The sequence below is a fragment of the Cydia pomonella genome, chromosome 10 (assembly GCF_033807575.1).
Source record: "Cydia pomonella isolate Wapato2018A chromosome 10, ilCydPomo1, whole genome shotgun sequence".
Taxonomy (NCBI): Eukaryota; Metazoa; Arthropoda; class Insecta; order Lepidoptera; family Tortricidae; genus Cydia; species Cydia pomonella.
Window position 1 is genome coordinate 23453631 of NC_084712.1, and position 20869 is coordinate 23474499.

General features: G+C 38.4%; 2 protein-coding genes across 4 annotated transcripts in view; one reads left to right on the forward strand and one right to left on the reverse strand.

The window, feature by feature from the left end:
• The first annotated feature begins 244 nt into the window (after window positions 1–244).
• The window catches only part of LOC133522464 (CD209 antigen-like protein B), a 45436-nt gene continuing 24811 nt past the window's right edge, over window positions 245–20869 (forward strand). Inside the window, exons 1-4 of one of the 2 annotated variants that reach the window (XM_061857827.1) lie at window positions 245–341; window positions 921–1052; window positions 1348–1464; window positions 16978–17118. In XM_061857827.1, coding sequence (XP_061713811.1) covers window positions 1007–1052; window positions 1348–1464; window positions 16978–17118 — 304 coding nt within the window. In that variant the 5' untranslated portion in view covers window positions 245–341; window positions 921–1006. Of the gene's footprint in view, window positions 342–506; window positions 771–920; window positions 1053–1347; window positions 1465–16977; window positions 17119–20869 lie in introns of those variants that run through there. The other variant, XM_061857829.1, reaches the window with a different exon arrangement.
• On the reverse strand, window positions 2299–16859 carry LOC133522463 (protein I'm not dead yet-like). 2 transcript variants are annotated; one of them, XM_061857825.1, is made up of 15 exons: window positions 16417–16859; window positions 15025–15157; window positions 14494–14649; window positions 12839–12963; window positions 12084–12195; window positions 11267–11342; window positions 9432–9492; window positions 8828–8953; window positions 7557–7659; window positions 6493–6611; window positions 5792–5883; window positions 5444–5539; window positions 4258–4454; window positions 3506–3655; window positions 2299–3138 (listed from the first exon to the last, which is right to left on the reverse strand). In XM_061857825.1, exons 1-15 carry the CDS (start codon window positions 16425–16427, stop codon window positions 2974–2976), a joined length of 1722 nt encoding a protein of 573 aa, XP_061713809.1. In that variant the 5' UTR covers window positions 16428–16859; the 3' UTR covers window positions 2299–2973. The 2 variants fall into 2 exon arrangements, with proteins under 2 accessions (XP_061713809.1, XP_061713810.1); XM_061857826.1 differs by lacking the exons at window positions 14494–14649; window positions 15025–15157; window positions 16417–16859 and adding an exon at window positions 14350–14474.

Consider the following 20869-nt stretch of genomic DNA (forward strand, 5'->3'; position numbering starts at 1 on the left):
AACGCATTCAATTAGCTACCTTATTTGTGTGCAACAAATTCCAAATTCAATTTTTTTTCACTGGCTGTTATATAGTGGGGCAGCGATAACCTTTGCTCTCTGTGATTAATTTCACCAATTCAAACTCACATTTTGATATAAAAATGATACCTAAATGATAGTCGCGAATGAATTTACCTCGTATTTGCCCGTAGATGTATCAGCGCGAACGAGACGCACGGGTGACTGACATATTTTAGATATAATTTTCATATCACAATGTAAATTTGAATTGACTTCAGCTTAAAATTATTATTCAGTCAGTTCTAGCCCTTCGCAGATTCGTCATCGGATTCTGTGGTGTAAGTCTATTCATACCTATACAGAGTGGGTCCTGTAAAATATATAAAAATTAAACAGCAAGAAATGAATTAAACAATTAAGCCAGTAGCAATATTTATTATTATTATACGGTTAAGAACGTCCTTTTATTTCAGTACCAGTATAAACATTTAACATTTTCTGTTTAATTCAAATATATTTTTCTATATTGTAACAAAGTTTTCTTGGAATAAAACAGAAATACCATGTTTAAAAAAAAAAAAAAAACAAAAAGAATTTAACGGTTGTGATTAATACCTTATTAACCACCGACATGTTTACCACAAAATTGTAATGTCAACATTATAAAAACAATACCTACACAAATACGGATTGTAATTTAGTATTTTCGGTATCCGTATTCGACAATTAAAATCATAAACCTTTATAACTGGAAATATCGTTGAGTAGTGAGTACCCAACAAATTACCCAATCAATTTAAAAATTGCTGTATTCTACACAATGTTCTTAACTGAGAACACTATGGTTTCGGATGTTCTAGACAGGAACATTGTATATCTTCTTCATTGAAAACCTGTTTACATTTTTCTCGTTCTAGGCTCCACTCTGTACTAAAGCATTAAAAAGTAATTTCAGTGCTAAAGTTGAGGAAATTATTTATCAGAATTTTATTCAAGTGTTAAAATGAAGGTGACAGCATTTTTTCTCCTGGTGGCTGCAACTTCTCTCGGTGAGTAATGAACTGATAATATTGGTTTACCTAATAATCATTTAATTTAAATTGCTGTTTCTATTATAATTAGTGAGATAGGGTATTTTTTTAAATCTTGAGTAATATTGCGCGAGGGAGTAGATTAAACTGAATAAATTTCACTATGAAACTAGTTCTTAAATCCTGTTTCAATCAATCCCTTAAAGTCTGTCGGATTTCGCTGTTTTCTATGGGCCAGCATTTTTTCACGATGTGTTAATTTTTGTGAGTGTGAACAACAATCTTAGCTAATTAACTGGGTTGTCTATTGCAGTAGAATGCAAGCGGTACCGCAGCGACTACGAGGACTACCCGGATGCTGGCGGCTGGCTCAAGCTGCACCGTGTGCCTGCCAACTGGCATGAGGCTCGCCTACGGTGCCATCTTGAAGGTAAGCTTTTACTATACCTAGAACTTTCCCTAGCAAAACGAGGGATTAACAAAATGAATATAAGGTTTGGCTTCATCGATAGTGTCCGACCGTAGTTTCAGTCTCGGAGGAGACGTACGGGAATCAATAGCAGAGAAGTAAAGCTATGCTACTGGTTGTTTCCCGCACGTCTCCTCTCATCTCCGCCTCAGTATACAGCCTATGCGTGAAGATGCACTAGACAGATGTACAGGGAGACACGATACCTTTGCATGTATAATATTAGTAGTTAGGGAATATAAACATATCATTATCAATATAAATTATTAATATCATTTCACTCTAAAGTCGTTTAACTCCCTACATGTCCAATACTAGTAACTCATAACAATTCAGTTGTTCCTCGTAACTCCTCCAATTTCCACCACTATAATTTGTACTGAGTGCAATCTAATTGTGGGTAATTTTAGTTTGTGTTACAATATTATTGTAAGATCTCTAATAGTATCTTATTAGTTTTCTTTTAATAAATAATTTTAATTCTTGATCGTGTTTCTATGAATTCCTTTATCGAGATAAATCATAATTTGATTACTTTAAGTAATCAAAAAAAAAACACAAAGTACCCAATTGCACTTTTTCAGCTTCTTCATCGACTAGTGTGTAACATAAGCACAACTGTGTACTTGTGTTTTTATTTCTTAGACATCGTAGTGTAAAACTAACACAAAAAACATAAGTACGCATTTATGTCAGTTAAGTGTTGCTGTTTTTCCTAACCATGTTCGTAGATTTACTTCTTCGAGAGAGAGTAGATTTACTTCTTATTTTATAAATAATATCAAAAATAACAAACGCCTTATACTAGGTATATATTTTAATGTAATCGCTAACTAAACTATTAACCTAAGCTTCATTCGACTCCCTCATACATAAATAAAATAAATTATCCAAGGTCGACCGAGATAAATGCGACTATGGGGTTATTGCGTTTTTTTGGGTTATTTTTTTAAACGACATGAATTACAAGAGCTTTCGTCATCTAGAGATAAAGGTCCGAGCTACGAATGTAACGTAACATAGGGGCCTACCCACCAATCGTATCTGTTTGCGACTTATACGCAATAATTCCATAGTTGCATTTATCCCGGTTTAAGTTTATTAAGTCATTAATTTCCAAATCATTACGGCGGTGCGCCGGCGCAAGCGTTCCATAAGGTCATCCCGGTCAGACTTGGCACGTATTTGTATTGTGCATTATAGAATACTTGCTTTTAGGCGGAATGCGCGCGTCGGGAAGTTTCCAAAACTGTGAAATTTTCACTTGGAAATTTACCATTTTCAAATAAAAGTTCCCTTTGTTTCCTGTGAAATTATACTAAAATCTCTGAGAACTTTTCTAACTTTTTTGGAAACTTACCGCAACTTGCACTACTTGCAGGATACGCGCACGACGCGCTTTCATCGCCTCTCGGTGTAACGAAGCCTTTAGAATCTTTAGACTTCGCTTGTCTTCAATTCTGCTAGTATTTATGGTTCGGCTGGCGCTGCGCCCGCCTCAGTGGTGCTGCCTCCTGGCACCACCTGGTGGAAGATGCCCTTGTCTTCGGGGTCCCACAGCACGGGTGCATAGAAACAGAGGCTCAGCCACAGCACGATCATGCAGATTATTGTGCTCACGATGGAGTACATTACCTATAACAATATTACAATAATTGGTTGATCGAGTGCAAAGCGAACGCGAAGCGTTTCTCTTTTAGTTTCAAACTCGCTTTAGTATGCCATTCTACTCGTACGTTTGACTCTACTACTGCAGTAGGTCTAGGTCATAGGTACGGCGCGACAACATCTCGCGCGAGATATACAGGATATACTGCCTGTCGCTCTCTCATTAATACAGGGGTAAAAGACGGGCAATCTATGTCGCCAATGATATACTGTCGCGCCACTCCTTAGGACTACAGATCACATTCCTCAGGAGATTCTTGTCTAATTTTGTAAACAATTATAAATTTTTATTTGCGATTGAGTTTTTGAATATATTTCGAAATAGTCAAGTCACCTGCTTCTTGAGCTCGACTTTAGCCGTCTTGCTGACCAAGGCGCTGGGCGTATGCTCGAAGGGCAGGCAGAAGCCGAGCCCCGTGCCCAGCCCGACGCCCAGCGCTACCAAGTTCCGCCGTCCAGGCCACTTGTCCTGCCCTGTCATAGCCTGTAACATAGCATTACATGAATATTTGAACCAAAAAATCCCTGCAGCAGATTGCAGAACCATTCACACTAACGTATTTACAAAACGAAAATCAAGAACTGATTAAAATAAACTAAAAAAATGAAGTAGATAAGAGAGGACGACGAAATATAATTAGACAAAACTCTTAGTACGTTTTTGACTTTGAAAAACGGTCCATATGACTGACACATAGTTAGTGCTTCTGGGCATTTGCCGCAAATTGTGCCTATTTTGAATCGTGAAACGATGTAGCGCTACAGCTCCTCCATGAAGCCTAGCAAAGTTTTCAGGTTAACTACTAACTGCTAACTGTCTCTCCTAAGTGCACGGAGTCCCTAGGTATTTGTTCCTGTATACTTCTACCTGTTTGCAGTCTAGGAGAATGTGTTTTGTTGTTTCCTCTTCTTTCATGCACGCTCTGCACAAATCACTGACAGTTATCGCTTCTTCATTATTTTTTGACCTTAAAATAACCAACAATTTGCGCCGCCATGCCTATCATGATGCTCCCAAAGACCACGGAGACCAACACGCCGATGAAGTTCTCCCGTACCAGTCCATGTGTGATGGCTTCACCTTACCATAGCCAACATGAGAGGCATGAGGCAAGCCTGCGCCGCCATGCCCGTCATGATGCTTCCGAAGAACACGGAGACCAACACGACGATGAAGATCCCCCCGTACCAGTGCATGCCCGTGACGCCGTCGCCGCCGCTGTTGGGTATGCCGTCGGCGAGGCCCGTGGCCCATATGGCTTTGTAAATTATGGAACCGGCGCCTGGAAAACAATACAATACCCTTACCAAGCTGACTCCCCATGGAATTTGCAATGACGTCATTACGCCAAATTTTGATGAAAATTATGGAATTTAAAAGCATATACACCGTGGGCCAATTAAACCCGACAGATTTTAACCACGCATTCCTGAGGTCATAAGGAGCAAAAAATGTTATATGAGTTTTGGCCAAATTCGGCAAAAAAAAAATTTTTTTTGGCGAATTTGGCCAAAACTCACTTGCCGAAATAAAATTTCCTTTTGCGTTTTCTGCACACGACACGTTATTTATTTTTACACCTTGGTGAAAAAAAATCATTACAACGAATAAGTAAAGTTTTTTTTTTATTTACAGACGAAAATTGCGAGTTTACTTTAATATTTTAATATCTGTCAGTAGGTATGTCTAAACCAAGTCACATAGTGGCAGCGTCACAGCTAAAAAGGCGTTTTCACTAAGTTATAAAAGAAACAAATTTTCACAGAAATTGTCATTATCTCTAAAACAAGACCGATTTCAAAAAATGCGGTCAAGAATACACCTTTGAAATCTGTCGGGTTTAATTGGCCCACGGTGTATATAAAAAGATTATGATTAACTTGAGAAATTTTGTTATTAAAGCCAACCCTGAAATTACTTAAACTACTTAGGTGTTCCATACTAAAGTTAAAATTAACAATTGTATGAACACCAGATTTTCATGATTTCAGACCTCTAACCTAAAACTATCAGCCACTATAATATATGTCGGCGGCCGATCGTAAAATCCAGCTGATCATAAAACTCCCGTGTAATTTTGTTTTGACGGTAGTCACATTAAACCAATAAATAGGTGGGATAGATTGATTCGTTTCGTTGCTTCAGATGCCCGAAGGGCAAACAGGGGACGAGATAATTATTTTCACATTATACGGTATGCCCAGGAATTTCATGATCTGGAGGATACTAAGATCGGCTGCCGACATATATAATAAAACGGTAAAAACTAACCGAAAACTAGGAACAGTGAATAATCAGTATGCTTATCGACAAACTTCCAGAACAATATTCCAGATTCAACTTTCATCTCCGGCAAATCTCTGTGTTCTGAAAAAGGATATGGATATTTATATTAATCCGTCATTCATTTTATTTGGTGTATTGCGAAGTGCATGGTGGCGTGGTGTGGGTAAGTAAAGCGGTCGCAGCGCATGCGGTGGTGAAAATTGGCACTAACAAAGGTCAATAGCGTTTAACGTTTCGTACAAGTTACATGGCTCGCAACGTAACTTTTATAGGAGTATTTGTGATAAAACACAATTAAGTTCCCTTACCAGTATTCTTATAAATAACACTTACTTTTGACCGTCCATACTTTCAAGAAATTAATCGATTTTGGCAGAAAATGTAAAAGCACAACGAATATAGCTGCTGTAGTGGCATCCTTTACTCTGCAACAAATCTTCAAGTTTAATGTATGCTTACTTCCGACCACGAAGAAAACTTTAGAAACTATACCCCATTTTTATATGAGTCTACAGATGTGAACATTTAGAAAACTTTCCAAAAAGTTAAGAAAACTCTCACGAAACAAGGGAAACGTTAATTATGATAATGGTGCTTCGTTCCCCATGCATGCACAATAATGAGGAGTTTCGAGATTTTTCTACATTTGACAATCACATTTGGGGTGGTCCTAAATGTTGGTTCAAACTTTGGCCGTACTGTATAGAACAGAACAAATAATTATAAAATAATGCTCAAATATTATTGAAATATTCGGTCATTAATTCTTATCAAGCACATACGAAAGGTCAAGGTCACACTGCAGCGAATATAAGGTTTAGGCTGACGTTCCACTAAGATGGATATGAGAGGAGACGCAACGGAATGAATCTTTAGCATTGGTTTAGTGGTAGCTCTATGCGACTGCGAATTACAGCGCTGACCTCTAGCATTCTAACGTGTCCTCTCATCTGCGCCTCAGAGGAGAGGCAGCCAAGCTGGGAGCTTCTAAATTTGTTTAACCAAGAGGAATTATAGGCCATCGAGATACCTACCCGCATAAATCTGGGGATTCACCGCCGTACTGGCGGAAGGTGGCCCAGCCCATGTTCAACCACGGGGACCAGCGGGTAAAGAACAACGCCAGGATCACAAACAGGAAAAACATGGAAACCTGCAATCAAGATACCCCAAAATTTAATAGTGTGGGGCCACGCCTAAGTTTTTATGCCAAGTGTTACGTCAAGTATGGATTATGGATATATATATGTATTCTTCAAAGTTAATTAGTGTTCCTATAGTATATAGTTAGCGTGGTTAGAGACTAAAGCGAGAGATTCACGATTTTTAGGGTTCCGTACCTCAAAAGGAAAAATCGGAACCCTTATAGGATCACTTTGTTGTCCATTCGTCTCCCTGTCGAGACCCTTTACCTCGGAAACGCGTGAAGGTACGATTATCAAGTTGAAATTAAAACCGTAATATATACTCAAGTCTACAGTCTCTTGAAGCTGTGAAAAAAACAATCTTCTATGCTAACGTAAAAAAAGTTCTCATTCACCTGGTTAGAAATATGAAATTCGGCAAGTAATGTAAGTGGTGTTTGAAGTTTAAAAATAACAATCGAATGCCCGTCTTACTAATTAAAAACAGAACACAAGCCTGGTAAAGGGTAAAGTGGAAAACTGCTTGACTTGTTCCGCTCAATGAGGAGCTTGACCAGGAGCCACACGCGTTGACTGACCGACGCAGTCTTCCCTCCTCCCTCTCGTGTCCCCGAGTGACCCGTTTTAATATATTTTATATATCTAAGTCTCATTCAAGTTTTGTTCATGATCAATATGGATTTAAAGTCAGTGTATTTCCTATATGTGCATCCACCAGTAACATTAGGTAACTTAAGCCAGGTATGCACTCGTCGCCAGTGACGTCGGGTGAAGTTGAGTGGCACGACGTTGCCGGACTTCGCTCGGCATGTTTGGCGACATCGCGCGCCGCAGGAGACACACTGGCGACATTTGTCGCTTTACCTTCACTTAGTTACTTACTGTTGCACAGCGCTGCTCCACAAAAGTAATCTGCGGTGTGGACAGACCTTAAAATAGCTTCAAGTAATTACCATTTCATGTGGAGTCCAAGGTCCAAGATCCTTTTTATATTTGGCGAAAGCTTTTTGTAATTTTTCCCTGCTTACAGGACTCATTGGTTTCTTTGCCGCCAACCTAACAGAAATAGTTACTCATTACTTACAAGCATAGAGCTGTGTGCAATACAATACCGTTAACCTATTAACCGTCGTAGACTGATATAGATATAAGCTATATAATATCCAGCTCATCTCGCCGCAGTCTGATAAATAAGACAAAACTTCGTGTGTTCGTACCGGCGGCGTCACAAGCACGCTCGATAAAAAAAAACTAAGCGGTTAAAAGGTTAAGATCAGTCAATGAGAATATGAAAGTTAAGGGAAATCCATCTACTAAAGACCAATCATCATATTAATCATATTCAATGTTTTTTTTTTTTCTGAATTACTAAACAAAATTAACTTTACTTAAATAATATTGGGAGTGAAAAATAACCATCATGAAACAGTCTTTTCCACTTCTTACTGGTGATTTTTATAAAACTGGAAAACCTAATGAAAAATAAACTATTTAGTACCATTTATTTCAAATTCAATTCTGTGGTTTGAATAGATATGCAAAATCAGTGTAATACAATCAGATAACTACGGCCACAATCAGACCACCACAATACACTACATCACACTCTGATAACACACACGTGCATAGGACACAAGAAATATCTACTTACTGGGAGACCAAAACTGCCTCATATATTGTGTTAAGTAATGAACATGACAAGCACGGTAGGGTAGACATAGGCGCTGTAGTGGATACTTGGAGACCTGTAATGCCTCTAAGGGAATACTTACTGGGAGACCAATACTGGCTCATATATTGTGTTAAGTAATGAACATGACATGCACGGTAGGGTAGACATAGGCGCTGTAGTGGATACTTGGAGACCTGTAATGCCTCTAAGGGAATACTTACTGGGACACCAGAACTGCCTCATATATTGTGCTAAGTATGAACATGACAAGCACGGTAAGGTGGCATGATAAAGTAGGCGCTGTAGTCGATAGATACTTGTCGACCAGATATGTATTTTTGACATCAATGCAAATTTATTATGTAATTGTCTTTCATGAAATAAATCATCTAATCTAATCTAATCTAATCTATGCCTCTAAAGGAATACTTACTGGGAGACTAGAACTAGAACTAACTTATATATTGTGTTAAGTAACGGTAAGGTAGGCGTAGACGCTGTAGGTGATATATTATACTTGGAGACCAGAAATGCCTCTAAAGGAATACTTACTGGGAGACCAAAATGACCTCATATATTGTATTAAATATGAACATAACAAGAGCGGTAGGGTAGGCGTAGACGCTGTAGTTGAGGAAGTTGAACACGTCGGGAAACTCTGTGTCCTTTACTGTGGGTCTGAAAGTTACAAGTGTAGTGTCACACGTCATATATATATTTTCTGTTCCAATAAATATTAATTTGTGTAGAATGATTAAATTCTTTTTCTGCTAATAAATTCTTCTTATCTTATCTGATCTTATATAGTTACAGGGTGTCCGGCGGCAGGTTATTTGATAAAAAAAAAGTAAAATATACCTATAAGCAGGAACTATTTATTTCCGTGAACAGAAAATGAATACGGATTATTTTGAGTACCTTATGTGCATATCCAAATTAAAATACATAATTTACGTTCTAAGTCTGTCTGCCCTTGCAAATATAGTCTAGATCGTATATAAAAACTTCCATTGTGCGTTAGCCCTTTACTTAAGTTTAATCTAGTAGTTGTGTAGGTGAGGTGAGGTAGTAGGAGGTGATCGGTCCATCGCTTATTCATTATTGTATTATGTTTTTAGACTATATATTGATTAAAGTATTCGCATAAATAACTTACTCGGCATACAGTGACCTGAGCTGCAACGTCGTAAGAGATGCATGCACCATGCACATACTACCTGAAAGTTAAAAATAACTGATTGCCATCTTTCGACACATGATTAAAACTTTTAGAACGCCATTTGACTTTGTTGCTTTATTCTTTCACTGATATGTGTTAAATTTGTTAAATATCAAAAAGTGGCGCCATCTAAAAGATCAAACATCAGCATCGTTTCAAGCGATGCCCGGCAAGATGGCGCCACTTAAACTCTCTTTGGTGCTACTTACCTGCATAAAAAGTTTCGTTCGCTTTAACCGGTTATTGAATTGGCTACTTGACTGTTTTTTGTAAATAATGACAAACTATCTTGATTTTCCTGAGGATCAAATGTCTATATAGGACTCATGGCATTTAAGCAACAAAAAAATCATAAATGATAGTTAAAGTTTGACGCTCGTACTCGACGATTGAAACGCCTCTAACAAAATGATAAGGTGATGTGACGTCACATCATATAAGTCTGTCCTAAATGTATGGAAGATCAAGGAAATTGCCATTTTGACCTTGAAATATTGCGTTTATGTGTATAGTTGTCATACAATTTATTTTTCAATAAAATATAAAAAACGAATGGTACCATTTTCTTTTCTATTTTTGAAAGTCAAAAAAAAATTTTTTTTTGACAATTCGGAGCCTTGTATTTTTTATAATCTCAATATATTTTTTTAAATTCCACTTTTTTATAATTGATGGCTCATTTTCTTTCCACTTAACTAAATTTTGTTATAATATTCAACATGTGTCAAGTACCCAATTACGATTCTATGGGTATTGCAATAAGATTCAAAATGAGCTAATGCAAAAACCCCACTACGTTACGTTACTGAGTGCCGGCGAGCCAAACGCTACAGAACCAGTCTAAAATGTGTCATCGAGTTGTATAACAAAGGGGCGTTATCGGAGAGCGCACTTACACTATTTTTTGAGCGTTGGACTAGCCCGTGCTCAGGTGCTAATAAGATTTTTTTCCACGTGCGGTTTTACTTACAATAGACAAAGGATTAGCCGTTCAGGGCCAGCTACAAAACGAACGACTATACTTACATGCAACATGTTAAAGGAGATATATTATATATTGAGTGACAAAGCTGTACATTCCTATCGCGATAATTATCTTATACCTTTAAACGAGCAATTCTTGTATATATATATATATATATATATATATATATATATATATATATATATATATATATATATATATATATATATATATATATCTGTGATCTCGGAAACGGCTCTAACGATTTCGCTGAAATTTGGTATATGGGGGTTTTTGGGGGTATACAATCTATCTAGATTATTCTTATGTTTGGGAAAACGCGTGTTTTCGAGTTTTCATGCGTTTTTCTTTCGACGCAGAATATGGTCGCTAATTTCGTATTGCCGGCCACTGTCCGTCTGGTCCAGCGGGTAAAGACTCGGACTGCTAAACGAGTGTTACGGGTTCGAATCTCGCCCGGTGACTAACTTTTTTTTTATATGTTCAAGTTTATATTATAATTTTTTAATTTTTATTGTTTTAGATAAGTTTAATTTAGTAAAAAAATGTAGTTAAGATTATCACCTATACACCACCATATTACAATAAATAGTTATAACCGAGCAAAGCTCGGTCGCCCAGGTACTACGTTTATTTAAGTCTGAAACTCATGTCTGTCAGTTATATGTGTCCGATAAGCGGCGGTCATACGGACTGTTTTAGGAAGTCAAATATGTACACAGCTCGTAGCTTCATCTACGAGTATATTATATAATTATATATTCCATCGCTGTAGCAAATGACTTACCGAGAAGAGAAGAAATAGCTATAGCGTTGCACAGAATGATCTTTAACTCCACGTAATTAGCTTCGTTTTTCACTGCCTGCAACAAAAACATATTTTGTATAGTTAAGAATAAAACAAGTATAGTATTGAACGTGACGGTATCATTGTTTACGATGACTGATTCTTAGATCGTATTAAAAATAAGTTTACAAGTTATTAAGTTAATACATAAAACCTTTCCGGTGCATGCGACACTAAACTCAAAATACACCACTCCTCAATTACTACCAATATTATAACAAACTATTTTCATAACGAATGAAACTCAAATGAACTTATTACCAAAATGAACCGTTCTCGATTTGCACTTTCCTAAATATGGGTCGCTTTATCCAGTTTAATAAACGCAGTTCGTATTGCCTCTTAAAACGTTACCGATCGCATGCTATTTGCAATACATTGCGGTTGCTCCTTCCTAGTCAACAATTCTCTAAACTCGCAAGCCATTTGTTACAAAGTCTGTAGTAGATTAACAAAATGGGGGTGACAGCTGTCAAAGTTTTGTATATGTCGGCGGCCGATCGTTATATGCCTAGGCATATCTAGAAAATCTTTGTCTCGTTCCGTAAAGTGACGTAGCCCGCATCTGCCCCGGCATCTGGAGCAACCTTACGAACATATCCTACCCATCAACTGGTATAATGGTTTTACCTGTTTCTATAGTTTTGTTCATAGGATTGACGGGTAAAAGCTATGCTGGCGCCATCTGTAAAATATTTCGGCCGGCAGACGCAAATTGGTGGGCACAAAATTACGCACATATTTAATAAATCGTTACCTTAAGAGGTTCCAGCGCGTCTATAACATAGGTCATTATGGCTTGTGTTGTCAAATCCCTTTCAGCCACCGCAGATATGCAGAAGGCTGCCATACAGGACTTTAAGAGCAATCTGAAAATAATCTTTTAATAATCAAGCTTTTAACAATAAACTAATCAAACCTCCATGTGCTAGCAACCCTAGGAAACACTTCTTGCCAAATCGTGTAGTAAATGTGTGGAACTCTCTACCAGAAACTGTTGTCAGTGCACCGTCGGTAAACTCTTTCAAAAATAGACTACATACACATTTTAGAACATTAATAAGTGCTAAATAAACACAAGAGCTGCTAGTGTATCAAATAAAATAATAATAACAGTAGTTGGTACTAATTGTTCCGAGTAAGGCCGAGTTCCCACTACGTCGCAACGCAGTAATCGTGCCGTCCTAAATGTGAACACCTCCGTTTAAGTCTACAAGCCACGACGCCCGGCTATCATGTGTCGTTACAACTTAGTGGGGACACGGCCTTGGTGCTCATACAACAATAACATAAAACACACATGGACAACATAATAAAACACTATCGATACTATCGTTTCGTCCCTGTCACACAATGTTATATAAAAACCAATATGGGAGCACCATAGTTGAGGCGACATTGCGCCCGGAATTACAATCAAAATTAAATCATAACAAATGACATCATCTGATGATGATGGAGCGGCCAAGATGCTCAAAAATATCATCACCACCATGTGTTGGAGTAACTTACTTAAGCGGCGTATATGTGTTCTTGTCTCCCGCGGCCAGAAACATACAGGCCATCCTCTTGTCCAGGCCGCAGTTGTTCAGCAATAAAAGTAGCCATCCGCCAAGAAAGAATAACACTATGTTCTCCTGAAAACAGATAATTAGTTATTTGTTTTACAAGGGGGCAAAGTTGTTGTTTAACCGCTCGTGCTAATATTTATACCTGAGCAAACGAAACATTCCAAAATTGAATCACGAGCGTAGCGAGTGGTTCGAGAAGTGGAATCTTGAGCGTTGCGAGGGCTTCAATGCACGAGGGTTAAACAAACTTTGCTTCCGAGTGAAGCACAAACTTTTTCGACACACAAACACGAGGAAACTACTAACTATGAAATACCAAAAAAATTAAATTAAATCAAATCCAAATGAACGTATTAAAAAATATCATTCAAAATCATCATTTAAAAGTCAATTCTACTAGGTAACATAACACAACTGAAAATTTTCATCTGATTACTTTGCCCCACATGTGCATAAAATGCAACTTTCTCACATTTTAAACAAACATGAGGGTCTTTACCAGTTGGTGTGGTGAAAAATACATTACTTATTACTACATATGCTAAGATATAGGGAATTGATGGCTGAGCGTGATTTACAGGGCCGAGCGACGCGAAGCAATTTCATGACCTCGAGACCGGCGATAATGGTGCGAAACGGACATAGTTGTTTTTTATTAAGCAGATACGAGTGATACGACTCCATACGATACTGCAACCACCCAACGCCTCCCTAAGGCATCTTGTCCATGGCACGGTTTGACCGCTGCACGGCGTGTTAGCGACGCCGTGGTCGAACCGCGTGGTCAAGACGCGGTCAAACAACAGACGGCACAACACATGTACTACTCTATTGTAATGGACTGAAACGTGAAGACATCGGGCGCCGGCAACATGCTAGTAAATATTATAGGGACTTTCTTTAACAAATTGACGAAGTGGTAAGCTCAAGAAGGCTTGTATTGTGGGTACTCAGGACAACTATGTATATAATAAATATACAAATACTTAAATATATAGCCGCGACGTGTTATGACGACCGGCTTGGCCTAGTGGGTAGTGACCCTGCCTACGAAGCTGATGGTCCCGGGTTCAAATCCTGGTAAGGGCATTTATTCGTGTGATGAGCATGGATATTTGTTCCTGAGTCATGGGTGTTTTCTATGTATTTAAGTATTTATAAATATTTATATATTATATATATCGTTGTCTAAGTACCCTCAACACAAGCCTTATTGAGCTTACTGTGGGACTTAGTCAATTTGTGTAATAATGTCCTTAAAAAAAAAAGTGTTTAAATCGTGGCCGTGTACAAACCTCCATAGCAGCCCATACAACATTGGTGACTGTGTGTGAGCTGTACTATTAAGAAAGATTTTTTTTTATTCAACTACAATGGGTGTGAAAAATAAGTAACAACTTCTATTTGAATAAAGAGAGTTCGCGAATGAAGACTAATTTAAAATATAATTACGTTAACAAGAGCGCCGCAGCAGTCTTCACTGGACAGCACCGCCAGCATGGGACAGGCGAAGATGGGCAGGACGCGCTCGCGCCCACCGCCATGAGCCGAACTACATGAATAAAGGCTATACATAGTTCACAATAAGGTAGTTACGTTAACAAGAGCGCCGCAGCAGTCGTCACTGGACAGCACCGCCAGCATGGGACAGGCGAAGATGGGGAACAGCGCGCTCGCGCTCACCGCCATGGGCCGAATCAGCATGAACACGAACATCGTCAGCCATATTCCTATCAACGTGTTTTTGCTTTCCTGCAAACATTTTACTACAGCAATCAAGTACTAAATGTAGGATTTTTTTTATGAAAAGTGCACGCACGCACGCGCGTGTGTATAATATGTATCAGATAAATTGTTTCTACCCATTATAAAGTTACAGGATGCATACAGATATAAAAGTTGCCAAAAGTCTCCAAAGCAAAAGTAAATTACATGAAATACATCACATCTGTACATCCTACGGCCCTACACAGAGCTCAGCCTCCGGTCTTCGCATTTACTCTCTCTCTGTGGTTAAGGCTTATTTAGACGAAGTGCAAACTCGCATGCGTGTTTTATTACATTGCATTGCGGTATTTGATCGGTGATGTAAACTTAATATCATTTAAAAATATACGCGATGATTACCATAACGGGTTCGCATAGCAGGATAAGAATAATTATAGTTAGGTCGAAGGTGAGGCACCCCCTCCAGTTGTTCTTGAAAATATTGAAAGTCCCGCCGAAGGTGGGCACGGGCTTCCGCTCATCCTTGCCCCAACTGTGCATAAAACGGTAATGTTGCAGTTTGTGCAGTCAAGGCGGCCAACCAAGGTGTCCACAAATATCTGAATAAACTACAAAAAATTTAACAAAGAGATCAGAGGTAACATATCACATCTATGCACCTTAAGAGTTTTGTGAAATTCACCAGGACTATCAGCAAGTATGTCAATATTATATGACTAATATGATGCAGTTAAAGGCAGCTCGGGGTTGAGCGGTGGGAGCGCCGCGTGCGCGCGCTAGCGGCCGCCGCGGCACCGTCCCGTGACCTCGGTATTAGTGTCCCGTTTTCACTTTTAACCTTTTTGCCGCCAGGTCAAGTGTCATCAATGCCATGCCACAAATTGCACGTAAACAACCCGTGTAACGTATCATCAAACTCAATGATTCTAGTACCTATTCTAATGGATGATAAATGATAATAATAATTGTTTATTAAAATAAAACAGTTATTATTCACAATTATTAAATGACAAAAGTTTCACAAGTGCATATTTTGGGTTCATTTAGACTCTAGTAAAAATAAAACGTGTTTTACTTACAATAGCGAGAAACTGTAAAGAGATAAAAACTTCGTTAATAAATACAGACACGTATGATAATTTAAAACGAGATTTTATTTAACCCTGCCCTGTGTCATAAAAACAAATCAGTTAAACATCGATGACTCACGACACACACATGATGCCCACGATACCCACATAAGTACATATAATTGCTGAAATTTTAAATCATAAACTTCTAAAATCGTAGCCTCATAACCTCCCCTTGTGTTTTCAATAATATGACTTCAACCCTTGACATATATCTAAGGACGGGCCTTACGGGCACTAAGGATTCATGAACCAATAGCGTTGTGGCGTTAGACTGCAGGATGGACTCGAATTCTGTGTGCGTGACACCGCTGTACTGGCCCCATTCTTATTGCCCGTAAGGCCCCTCCTTAGATATATGTCAATGACTTCAACAATAATAATTCCCGCCTGGTGACATTAAAACCTAGCAACTTCATTAAGTTGTAGAGCGTCACAAGGAACTAAACACACATACATGCACAAAAGCATTACCCTTTAACCCTTATACTCGTACAGAAGACAAAAACTAAGCACTAAGCAGTAATTGTGGTAGTACTAGCAAGCATTTAATTGTGCATGAAAACTTAACGTAACAATAAGTTTCATTTTTGCCATTTTGGCTACGAAACCCTATGAATACATTGAAAGGACGAATAGGTAACTAAAAATGAATACTTACAAGGCTCCCATTTTTCTAGATTATTATATTTTGTTTGATAATCTATAGCATTTTTAGAGACTGAAGATCTTTTCGAATGTCACCTTTGACACAATGACAGTACCTATGACGAAATTATGTCAATATTGTAAATTGAAATAAGAACAGTACACCTACTGTAATCGTAAATAGTCGACTAAAGAGGCTTCAATATACAAATAAAATATATATAATACCTATCTACCCAGACCTAAATAAAAATACGCCCATAGTCAAAATAATAACATTCTTAATATACCTACTCGTAAGTCGGGAATTTAGAAGAGCCTGCAAGCTTTCTAAATAGCCTAAAATTAATATTTTGTCATATTGTCTTCGGTTACCGCGACAGTTACTCATGTGGTCTGCACTCAGTGGTGACCCGTTGACCACGAACGCTGTAAAGGGCTCGAAACGTCGGGATGTATTATAAATTCATTATACGCGATATAATCCATTTCCATAATTTATTTTTCATAAAATTTTGTATTTTAAACTTTAAACGCTTTTTTCTACTCGTAAACGTTATTTTTCTGTTTCCAGGAGGCACCCTGGCATCGCCGCTGACTCAAAAGATGTCAGATGTATTAAAGAGCTTTGTAGAAGACCACGTGCTGAGCAACTGCGGTATCTTTACCGGTATCCATGCCACCTTCTCCAGGGGACAGTTCGCTTCCATCGAGGGTATGTTCATTGCTGTACAGATACGAGGACACGCAGTAGATGGAACTGTTGAAGAGCTTCGTGGAAGACCACGAGCTGGACTGCGGCATCTTCACCGGCACCTACGCTACCTTCTCCAGGGGTGACTTCTCTTCCGTCGAGGGTAAGGTGCAATGAACAATGAACTACCTTCCAAGTTGAGTTAGAATCGAAGAGTATCGTGGAAGACAAACAGCTTGGCTGCAACTTCACCGGCATCCATGCCACCTTCTAGGGTATGTTAGGTATGTATGGTACAAACCCATGCCATATTTCACAGATGTGACTTTGCTACCGTTGAGGGTATATTCATTATACAGGCATGGCAATCGCTGGGCTGATGGAACTGTTAAAGAGTATAGTGCAAGACAACGAGCTTCAGGCGAGCTTTGAACTCGGAACTCTGGGATACCCGCCGCTCTACCAACTGAACTACCGAGGTTTTTTTTAATACTACGTCAGTAGCAAACAAGCGCACGGTCCGCCTGATAAGCAGTCACCGTAACCTATGGACGCATTCCAGAATTGTTATACATGCGTGTTGCTACCCTAGTACTTTGCACCCTCGTTGAGCTCTGGGAACCTTACACACCGGCAGGAACACAACACTATGAGTAGGGTCTAGTGTTATTTGGCTGCAGTTTTCTGTAAGGTTGGCTGATTGCAACGGATATTGGTAGGGAAAGGCATGCATCATTTATCATTAATTTCACATTTTAACCAATCCTGAGAAGTGTTGTTATTCGATGCGAAGACAGTTGTCAGGTTATTTACTTGATAAAAATATCAGCAAATAAGCTGAAGCTGCTATCTAACTCCTATTTACATTTTATGTTGGTAAAAGCATTAACCCGGAGCCAATTAATTATATCTTTTATTTATTAAACAAATGAACTATCACAACAATGACAAATGCCTCAATATTCTACATGTCGGCAGCCCATCGTAAAATCAGGCATATCCTGCAATTTCTAGGCATATCGTGAAACGTGAAAATCATTGTCTCGTTCCCTGAGTCGACGGAGCCCCGCTACGTGGGATCCTATATCTGGGCAGTTTGCCCTTCGGGCATCTGCCGTACATACCTATCCTTCCTATCTATTGGTTAATTGTGACTACCGTCAAAACATTACACAGGAACAAATTACGATCTGCTTGATCTAAGATCGGCCTTTAAGAGGAGATTATCACACTGACGCCGCAGAGGTTAAAGGTTGACTCACGCTACACAGGGGCAGGGCCGGGCCGGAGCTTCCGGCGCTTCGTTTTCTATGGAAAGCATTACGTCATCACCGGAGCTCTGTAGTGGCCCGGTGCGGGCTCGGACCGGAGACTAGCCGGTCATGCTATGAGCAAAAATCGGACTTCCCGGAGCCTCCGGGCCACCCGGTGACTCAATTCTTCCTTTCGGGTGATATTCCACTAGTCTAAGATCTTTGTCCAATGTGCATTGCGTCTCACTCTCTCATTAAGCAAAATGTCAGACGCAAATACACATTGGACCAAGATATTGGAAAGATGAAAAACCAGAATACCACCCTTCGCAATGTGCATGCTCGGATGTGTCGGTATATATTTGCCAAAATAAGAAGGTTACAAAACGTCATAAATTTGTTTGTTAAATATGAATGGTATAGCCAATACATTACTTGGTCGGGTTATATTTTACTCGGCGCAGAGAGAAGTTAATTAACAATGACTGCCAATCTCTATATGAAACCAAATTTCTGTAAATAAAGCTACACAATTCTACATATTGCCGGTTTTGTGGAAAGCAATAAAAAAATAGTACTTATTTATTTTAGTCACGCTGGCTCCACATTTTACTTGAGATAGTTGATAGCGCCAGACAAGTTGCCTAAGAATTTGTTACCAATTTTAATAGTAAATGAAGTGGAATAAAAAAAATTTCAGAAGAAGCAGAGCTTTAAGAACTAAATACTGCCGTTTCGTACATATTGTCGGATTATCATATTATTGACAATGAAATAAATTATATAACAAAAGAATAACGTACTATAAGTATAATTAAGGCGTTACGTAGCCGCCTGTTGTCTGCCTCTACATTTAATCAATTGTTTGTTTTTTATTTTCTTTTGTATCTTTTTACTGAGGTGTTCCAATAAAGAGTATTCTATTTATACATCTATCTATCTATCTATCTACGCAAGGTTTATTACAAGCGACTTAGTTAAGTATTTATTTGACCTATATATATTTCCCGAACAACGCGGTATCCGTGAAGATTCAGTCTTTATTATTTACTTTTCCATGTTAGGTGTTACGACATGAAAGTCGCAACGGTCGCAACACGGGCGACTCGGATATATACGTCAAAATTATATAAGTTGCATAATGTCTTGATTTATTTTGTGAAATACGGAGGTGTTGCGGAAATGTAATTTAGTCGGATTATATTAAATGAGATATCTAGTAATGTTACTGCTTGTAAAAATTATTCATTAATGAGCATGTAGGTTATAAATTAATAAAAATATACTAATTTTTTCTCATATTCCCACGTATTACTTTTCATTTCGTACGAAGTTATATATAATGAAATATCTCGTTAATAAATTTGTAGATTACGGGAAACTATTTCTTTTACTTAATTTAGAGTCCAACTGATTTTCTGTAAATCTGCCTGCAGAGAGTACGAACATCATATTTCAGTGCAGTTATTGAATTACTCATAAAGGTGCCTATATTTCATTTGCAATCTGTCGTTGGCGATATTATTGCTAACTGCTCGCGTACGATGCATTCTCCTGAAATAGATAGGCCATACATTTTTTCAGGCTGTAGAGAGCAGCACTAGCATGTATTATAAACCTGAGAGTAACTTATGCATACTATGCCTTAAACAGTTTTTTGACAAGTTTTCACTATGGCATTGATGCATCAAGGCGTTTTGGTTACAGATGGTCTAACGCGAAACGAAATTTCGTTACCTATCTGCCTCTCTGTCTATCGAATATGCAAGAATGATGGAGGCAGAAACCACAATTTAGATTTTCCATTTCGCGGTAGGCCCCGTGTGCGTTAGTAACGCCCTCTACGCAGAGTTTTGCGTAATATTCCCTATTTTATGCCTATTATTACTGTAACTACTGAAATAATACAATAATACTCTTCGTATGTTTTATTGTTCTTAAATTAATGATTAAGACGTGGAACGCATAATTTCGTCAGGGGGAAGGGGAAGCCTATGTGCCTCTCTTTCGCACAAAGAAAGATCGCGCAGTGATAGAGAGGCGAATAGATGAACTAATGAAGTGGTTCGCGGTTATAGCCCTTACTGTATTGTAGTATCGTAAGTGTCAGGACCATGATAGCTATTTATAACGATATAAATAGCTATCATGGTCCTGACATCCTGACGCTTACTCCCAGTTTTAGTACCTTTTTTGTATTATTTGGTACATGACATCAAAAAAAAATTATTTCGCTAAAAATCGAGAAATATTGAAAATAATGTGGTAAAAAAAGTTACAGTTAGAATAAACTTTGTATGTGCACAGTGGTGCAGCCACTCAATGTGAACCGGGCCTTCAATATAGTTCAACAGTTAATATTTTTGGCTAAAACAGTTATGTATTTTAGAGAAGTGGAAATCTTGAGCGTTTCGGGGGTTTGAAGACACGAGGGTTAAACAATTTTTTCTAACGACTGTAACACAACATTTTTTATAGTACATATGGTACTACTTTACCGCATTAGGGCGTTAATTAGC

What these genes read in the sequence shown, in the direction of transcription:
- LOC133522463 (XM_061857825.1), bottom strand. An exon ending in GAATCCCCAGATTTATGCGG is followed by an intron (nt 5,884 to 6,492) that starts GTAGGTATCTCG and finishes GATTTGTTGCAG; the next exon opens with AGTAAAGGATGCCACTACAG. An exon ending in TTCACTGTTCCTAGTTTTCG is followed by an intron (nt 4,455 to 5,443) that starts GTTAGTTTTTAC and finishes ATTGTTTTCCAG; the next exon opens with GCGCCGGTTCCATAATTTAC.